At 37.8% G+C, this 7,761-nt stretch overlaps 1 protein-coding gene across 3 annotated transcripts in view; it reads right to left on the reverse strand.

Annotated features, from left to right (window-relative positions):
* The window catches only part of LOC112236431 (zinc finger protein 40-like), a 107,997-nt gene extending 101,696 nt beyond the window's left edge, over positions 1-6,301 (reverse strand). The window contains exons 1-2 of one of the 3 annotated variants that reach the window (XM_042295149.1): positions 6,160-6,301; positions 1,347-1,509 (exon numbers count right to left, since the gene is read on the reverse strand). In XM_042295149.1, the coding sequence (XP_042151083.1) occupies positions 1,347-1,386 (40 nt within the window). In that variant the 5' untranslated portion in view covers positions 1,387-1,509; positions 6,160-6,301. Of the gene's footprint in view, positions 1-1,346; positions 1,510-5,769; positions 6,076-6,159 lie in introns of those variants that run through there. The other 2 variants (XM_042295151.1, XM_042295150.1) reach the window with 2 other exon arrangements.
* Positions 6,302-7,761: the final 1,460 nt, after the last annotated feature.

A 7,761-nucleotide genomic window follows, 5' to 3' on the forward strand; every position in this document is an offset into this window, starting at 1 on the left:
TAGGATAATAGACTAGGTTAGAAAAGAATAGTATAGAATACAACAGGATAGAATAGACTAGATTAGAATAGATTAGAATAGAATAGGTTAAGTTAGAATAAGTTAGAATAGGATAGAATAAAATAGAATAGGATAATAGAATAGGTTAGAATCGGATAATAGAATAGGATAGAATGGGTTAGAATCGGATAGAATAGGTTAGAAAAGAGCAGGATAGAATAGACTAGACTAGGTTAGAATAGAATAGGATAATAGAATAGGTTAGAATGGGTTAGAATTAGATAATAGAATATGATAGAATGGGTTAGAATAGGATAGACTACGTTAGAATAGAATAGGATAATAGACTAGGTTAGAATACAATAGGTTAGAATAATAGAATAGGTTAAGTTAGAATAGGTTAGTATATATTATAATAGGTTAGAATAGATTAGAATAGGTTCAATTAGAATAGGATAGATTATAATAGGTTAAGTTAGAATAGGTTAGAATAGGATAGATTATAATAGGTTAAGTTAGAATAGGTTAGAATAGGATAGATTATAATAGGTTAAATTAGAATAGGTTAGAATAGGATAGATTATAATAGGTTAAATTAGAATAGGTTAGAATAGGATAGATTATAATAGGTTAAATTAGAATAGGTTAGAATAGGATAGATTATAATAGGTTAAGTTAGAATAGGTTAGAATAGGATAGATTATAATAGGTTAAGTTAGAATAGGTTAGAATAGAATAGATTAGAATAGGTTAAATTAGAATAGGATAGATTATAATAGGTTAAGTTAGAATAGGTTAGAATGGGTTAGAATAGGATAGACTACGTTAGAATAGAATAGGATAATAGACTAGGTTAGAATACAATAGGTTAGAATAATAGAATAGGTTAAGTTAGAATAGGTTAGTATATATTATAATAGGTTAGAATAGATTAGAATAGGTTCAATTAGAATAGGATAGATTATAATAGGTTAAGTTAGAATAGGTTAGAATAGGATAGATTATAATAGGTTAAGTTAGAATAGGTTAGAATAGGATAGATTATAATAGGTTAAATTAGAATAGGTTAGAATAGGATAGATTATAATAGGTTAAATTAGAATAGGTTAGAATAGGATAGATTATAATAGGTTAAATTAGAATAGGTTAGAATAGGATAGATTATAATAGGTTAAGTTAGAATAGGTTAGAATAGGATAGATTATAATAGGTTAAGTTAGAATAGGTTAGAATAGAATAGATTAGAATAGGTTAAATTAGAATAGGATAGATTATAATAGGTTAAGTTAGAATAGGTTAGAATACAAGTCCCATTCATAACACTCCATTTCAGTTTGGGGACTCACCTTTAAGGTTCTTGGGGTTGTTCTGCTTTGTGCGCGGCATTTTCTTTTCCCCGGTTGGTTGGTTCACTCACTGACACATCTTCTGAAAGGTGGTAGATTCTCTAATGCAGATAGACCAGCTGGGGGACGGCTGACTCCACATACACACAGTCAGGGACACCCTCTGGGTTCACAAACAACAGAGTGGTCAGCGTTAGCTCAACATACAGCGAAAAACAATAAACACTAAACATTCCATGCAGTCTTCCGTGTGTGTGTGTGTGTGTGTGTGTGTGTCAGGGTTTCCGTGAGGAACATTTTGCACGGGATAGCGTGACTGGCTACACAGTAAAACAAATTCAAAATATTAGATTTGTATAATAAAATGTGCGAACGACCTGTCTTACAGGCTATTTGTAAGAACACTTTAATTAATAAATATCAAAATCACAGCTGTTTTTTATTTATTTAAATACAATCTAGACCTCTCTAATTTTATTTAGCCTAGACAGTATTTCTATTAAGCCAATAAAAATAAAACATGGCTGTCTACGAACACCAGAGCCGGCCTGCCCCGCGCCCCAGGCCCCGCGCCCCACGCGCCACACCGATTCAGCACCACAGCAGTGGAAAGTGGCCGCTCAAGGTGTCAACAAAATGAAGAAATTATAAAACTGATGTCGGACAATCAAATTCGAATAAGTAAATCAAATTCATTCATTTTTAAAAAAAGGGATAAAGAATATGTACATAAAGATATATGAATGAGTGATGGTACAGAACGGCATAGGCAAGATGCAGTAGATGGTATAGAGTACAGTATATACATATGAGATGAGTAATGTAGGGTATGTAAACATTATATTAAGTAGCATTGTTTAAAGGGGACCTTGCGTCTTTAACGTAAGTAGAAATAGAAACACAGCAGACATACATTTCCAAGCAGCTTGAGGATTTATTAGCCTATGAAGTATATTTGCATTTGACGTTGTGGCACATCGACTGCTATTTCCATCAATGAATAAAAAGCATTATTTTTCCAATGGATTTTTCTTTCTCCCGGACAATTTGATTTAGCTGCTTTTTTTTTTATGGCCAAAAGCTGGCATTTACCTGTCAACAGAAACCCTTGGGTGGGTGTGTGTAGTCTCCCGTCCTCTCACTTGGAAGAGAGAACACTGCTGTTGTCACTTTCTAAATTCTTATTTCAGTCCAAAACGTACACCGTGTAAATTCTTATTTCAGTCCAAACATACACAGTGTAAATTCTTATTTCAGTCCAAACATACACAGTGTAAATTCTTATTTCAGTCCAAACATACACAGTGTAAATTCTTATTTCAGTCCAAACATACACAGTGTAAATTCTTATTTCAGTCCAAACATACACAGTGTAAATTCTTATTTCAGTCCAAACATACACAGTGTAAATTCTTATTTCAGTCCAAACATACACAGTGTAAATTCTTATTTCAATCTTGGGTTTCATCAGACCAGAGAATCTTGTTTCATGGTCTGAGACTCCTTTAGGTGCCTTTTATTGAGGAGTGGCTTCCCTCTGGCCACTCTACCATAAAGGCCTTATTTGCTGGAATGCAGTAGAGAGGGTTGTCCTTCTGGAAGGTTCTTCCATCTCCACAGAGGAACTCTGGAGCTCTGTTAGAGTGACCATCGGGTTCTTAGTCACCTTCCTGACCAAGAGTCTTGGCGGTTCCGAACTTCTTAAATTTAAGAATGATGAGGCCAGTGTGTTCTTGGGGACCTTCAATGCTACATACATTTTTTGTTACCCTTCCCCAGATCTGTGCCTCGACACAATCCTGTCTCGGAGCTCTACGGACAATTCCTTCGACCTCACAACTTGGTTTTTGCTCTGATATGCACTGTCAACTGTGGGATCTTATATAGACAGGTGTGTGCTTTTCCAAATCATGCCAAATCAATTGAATTCACCACAGGTTGACTCCAATCAAGTCCTCGAAACATCAAGAATGATCAATGGAAACCGGATGCACCTGATGTCAAGTTCGAGTCTCATAGAAAAGGGTCTGAATACTTATTTAAATAAGATGTTTGTTTTTTTTATAAATTAGCAAAAATGTCTAGAAACCTGTTTTTGCTTTGTCATTGTGGGATATTGTGTGAAGATTGATTAAGATTTTTTTAAGGAAACAGTTTGTATATATTTTTTACAAATTTGTTTAGCTCACATAATATAATTATATATTATGCATTAAAGGCAGGGGTGGGCGATTCCAGTCCTCGAGGTCCTGATTGGTGTCACAGTTTTGTCCCAGCCCCAGCTAACAAACCTGACTCCAATAATCACCCAGTCATGATCTTCAGTTTAGAATGCAATGTGATTAATCAGCTGTGTTTGTTATGGATGGAGAAACAGTGACACCAATCAGACCCTCGAGGACTGGAGTTGTCCATCCCTGCATTAAGGTGTTGAAATAAAATAAACGTAGCAAAAACAAATCTAGACATCAGTGAATGCATTTTAATAGCTTCCAAAAATATTTTCTACAATGGTGTGGGAGTGCCAAGATGGAGGTGCGGTAGCTTCAATGCAGCACCCCCTGTCGATCATCTAGTGTATATACAAACAATTGATTCAAACATACATGTTTTAAATTCTTATTTCTGGCCAAATGTACACAGGCTAAATTTTTACTTCAGTTCAAACCTACTGAAAAAGAAAAGCTCCAGCTAGGTTTGATGGTATGTCCGTATGACAGGATGACACTCCTGCGACTGAAATGTGGTGAATTCTGGACAGACAAAAGAGATGTGAAGGCATCTATATCCATATAACTATACGCCCTGGAGTAACTATCTCTAGTCTGATCTAAACCAAGAGGAGATTGTTTTTGGTAAAATGTCTGATTGACAAGTCCATGTCAGATACGCATGCCTGTCCTTCGCTTTGACGAAACACGTTCTCGAATGATGAAAGGTGCCAACAATAAGGCCCTGTGTCTGGCGGGAAGTAAGCGGTCCAGGGTGCTACGGCGGTTAGCGGGCAGGGCTAATATCAGACTGATCATCTTGTCAAAGTTAAAACTCCATAGATCATTGCGTCACAATCAGACCTCTGCAAACACTGAAAGGGCAATGTGATCTCGTGGTAGTTGTTGTTTTATTGTATTGCTGCCCTTTCTTCTTTTTTTCCTTCTTTTTTTACAGAGGATGATCTGTTCTCTTTTTTTCTTTATGCAAATCTGCGCTCTGCAAAAAAAAAAATAACCACGGCAAAGCATAGCACTCCTACAAATAGCCCTCCAATACACTGCCCTGAATTATCTAGACTTTTATGACTTTATTGAAAATGACAAAACCTTTGAAATATAATGATCTGCATGCTGTTAGATAATTTCCTACATGGCGTTACTAAAATAACCTATTGTAGTATTCATAACAAGCAACCTCGTCCAATCCCTTCCACTGAACATTATCTTTCAGCATCACGTCTATGTTACATAACAGTCAGTTACTACAAGTGTAGGATGTTTAACCATACACTGCTACATGTGCGCTGCCACAGCAATGACATCATTCTCGAAGTCAGTGCAATAAATCGGCAGTGTGGTACATAGCGTCTGAACCAGGTCACCGAAAGAACGACAATTGAAAGTCACACAATGTAACATGCAGCCCCATGCAGCCCTAGGCACCCACCTGCCTCGCAGAACGAAGGACAGGTCGAATGCTTGACGCTTCAGACGATGCTGCATGTTCAGGAGGAGACCGAGACGTGCGTGTGCGGCGCGCGTGTCAGCTGATAAATATTTGAGGAAACACCCCGAAACTGACAGCTTGACGAGGACGCCACAATGAGCTGCTGAGTAAATGTTGCAGTAGGCCAAAAACTGTCCGAATGAAATCCTCTCTCTTGGTCACTAACGGCTGACTCATTCAACACACACCTAGGAGGATTCCTTCCCGTCACCTTGCAGCAACATTGTAGCCGCATGTAAAACAATAGACACGATGTCCTGCATTATGAAATATGAATTTTGAATAGCCAAACCCCTGTCTGTGTCATAATCAGATCACTCTATCCAACCAATAACGGTGGCTTCAAGTGACAGCGACTTCAAGTGATCTAAACAGGTAAACACCCCTGTTTCCTTGTAGTCATTCATCAACGTGCTTTCACAATCCATGTTATATCACGTGCCAATTTTATTTTCAGGGAACGCAGTCTAAATCAAAAAACAATATGGGAACATCGTATTTTTATGTCAGTAGCAACACATGAACGCGCTGTAACTGAGGGAGGAGTCAGGGGAACCCCCTCGCTCTCTGCAACAGTACAACGGCTGCACTTCCCTAATTCAACAAAATGCGACATTATTTTCAACACTTTGTTTGCCATGTGTTGCGTAACATATAAAACACTGGCTAGTGTATCAGATAAATTGCAATAGATAAGTCTTACCTATGGGCGCAAAATAGGCACATTCGGTACACGTTGCGTAGCAAGCAAGATAGTAACATTACACACGCCACATTCGAATGCTGCAGACGTCTACACCAAAACAACGATGGTAAAGCAACGACGGCTCTGAAAGTTTGACTTGTTTGGTCCTAAAATTTGACATTCCTTCTTGGCAAACAAAAAAAAAGCACAGGCGTGAGCTAAACGAAACAAAACAGTGATGGCCTTGAGAAAAGAACTAGCCAAACCAGCTAGAACGTCCCCGACAAGCATTGGACACGAGCGCCCCGTGAAAACACTGCCAGAACACATCCCGATGCAGACCGAAGTGGCCAACAAATTAACGAAAAAATTTATAAATATAAACAAACTACATTCAAATATACTTACAAGTGCAGTCTTAATATTAATAATTGTCAGAGATTGCAGGTGTAACACACCTTAACTGTAAGGACAAATTGATTATTTTGTCTCTCTTCTCTCACTTTCTATTGCAGGAAACAGACAGGCCCACTGACGTCAACGGGGGTCCCGTCTCCGCCTCCCAACCACAGGATGTCATCTCCGGGAGGTGTGAGACGGTCGAACTACGACCAAATAAATTACTGAAAGCAATATTAATAAGGTTTTACTTTATACATGCACATTCATTTAAAACGTATATCAACTATGTGTAGATCATATGTACAATTTAAAAAATAGTGTTTATTTCAAGTATCGTTTTTGTCGCCCACCCCCCTAAAGATCTCCCCTTTGCACTGACGGTTTTCCCGGAGGTTCCTTTTTTTTCAGGTCACGTTGCGCCACTACGACTGCCGACCGGGCTTTCCCATGCAGATCTCCCATAGCAATTACTAACCATATAAAAGCCTAATGGACTTTGGCCTTGCCTGAGGTTTGAGGGTGACTTTGAAAATCGAAGATTAGACAGCTGCTATAAAAAAATGTAGGATACATAGAGTGTGCCATGCAATGATTACGGTCAGTTTTCCCCTATAATCATAGACATTTAGGGTATTATAAATCAAATTTATTTGAGATTGTTTACATTTTAATGATATAAAAAAACTAAATTGAATAATACTAGCCTTCTATAATAAATTGGATAAGATGCACCCCAAAAAATACCCCATACTCGAATGCCACTGCTTTGCATTTATGCAAAGAAAGGCCTATGGAATAGCATGCTGCACACACACACTATATATGCAAAATTATGTGGACACCTTTTCCAATGAGAGGATTCGACTTTTTCAGCCACACCCGTTGCTGACTGGTGTATAAAATCGAGCACACGGCCATGCAATCTCAATAGACAAAATGTGGCAGTAGTATGATCTTACTGAAGAGCTCAGTGACTTTCAACGTGGCACCGTCATAGGATGCCATCTTTCCCACAAATCAGTTCATCAAATATCTGCCCTGCTAGAGCTGCCCCGGTCAATTGTAAATGATGTTATTTTAAAGTAGAAACATCTAGGAGCAACAACGGCTCATCCGCAAAGTGGTAGGCCACACAAGCTCACAGAATAGGACTGCCGAGTGCTGAAGCACGTATTGTGTAAAAAATTGTCTGTCCTCGCTTGCAAAACTCACTGCTGTGTTCCAAACTGCCTCTGGAAACAACGTCAGCACAATAGCTGTTCGTCGGGAGCTAATTTATTAAAAATAGTTTTATATACATACATACCCATATATATATATGGGTATGTATTCTTAAAATAAAGTGGTGATATTAGCTTACCTAAGACAGGGAATTTTTACTAGGATTAGATGTCAGGAATTGTGAAAACTGAGTTTAAATGTATTTGGCTAAGGTGTATGTAAACTTCAGATTTCAACTGTATATATATATATATAACAACGTCAACAAAAAGAAGGAAAAAAAAGAAGCTCCCGACAAACAGTTATTGTGCTGACGGTGTGATATATATATATATACACACAGTTGAAATTGGAAGTTTACATACACCTCAGCCAAATACATTTAAA

Source organism: Oncorhynchus tshawytscha, linkage group LG13, assembly GCF_018296145.1.
Source record: "Oncorhynchus tshawytscha isolate Ot180627B linkage group LG13, Otsh_v2.0, whole genome shotgun sequence".
Lineage (NCBI taxonomy): Eukaryota > Metazoa > Chordata > Actinopteri > Salmoniformes > Salmonidae > Oncorhynchus > Oncorhynchus tshawytscha.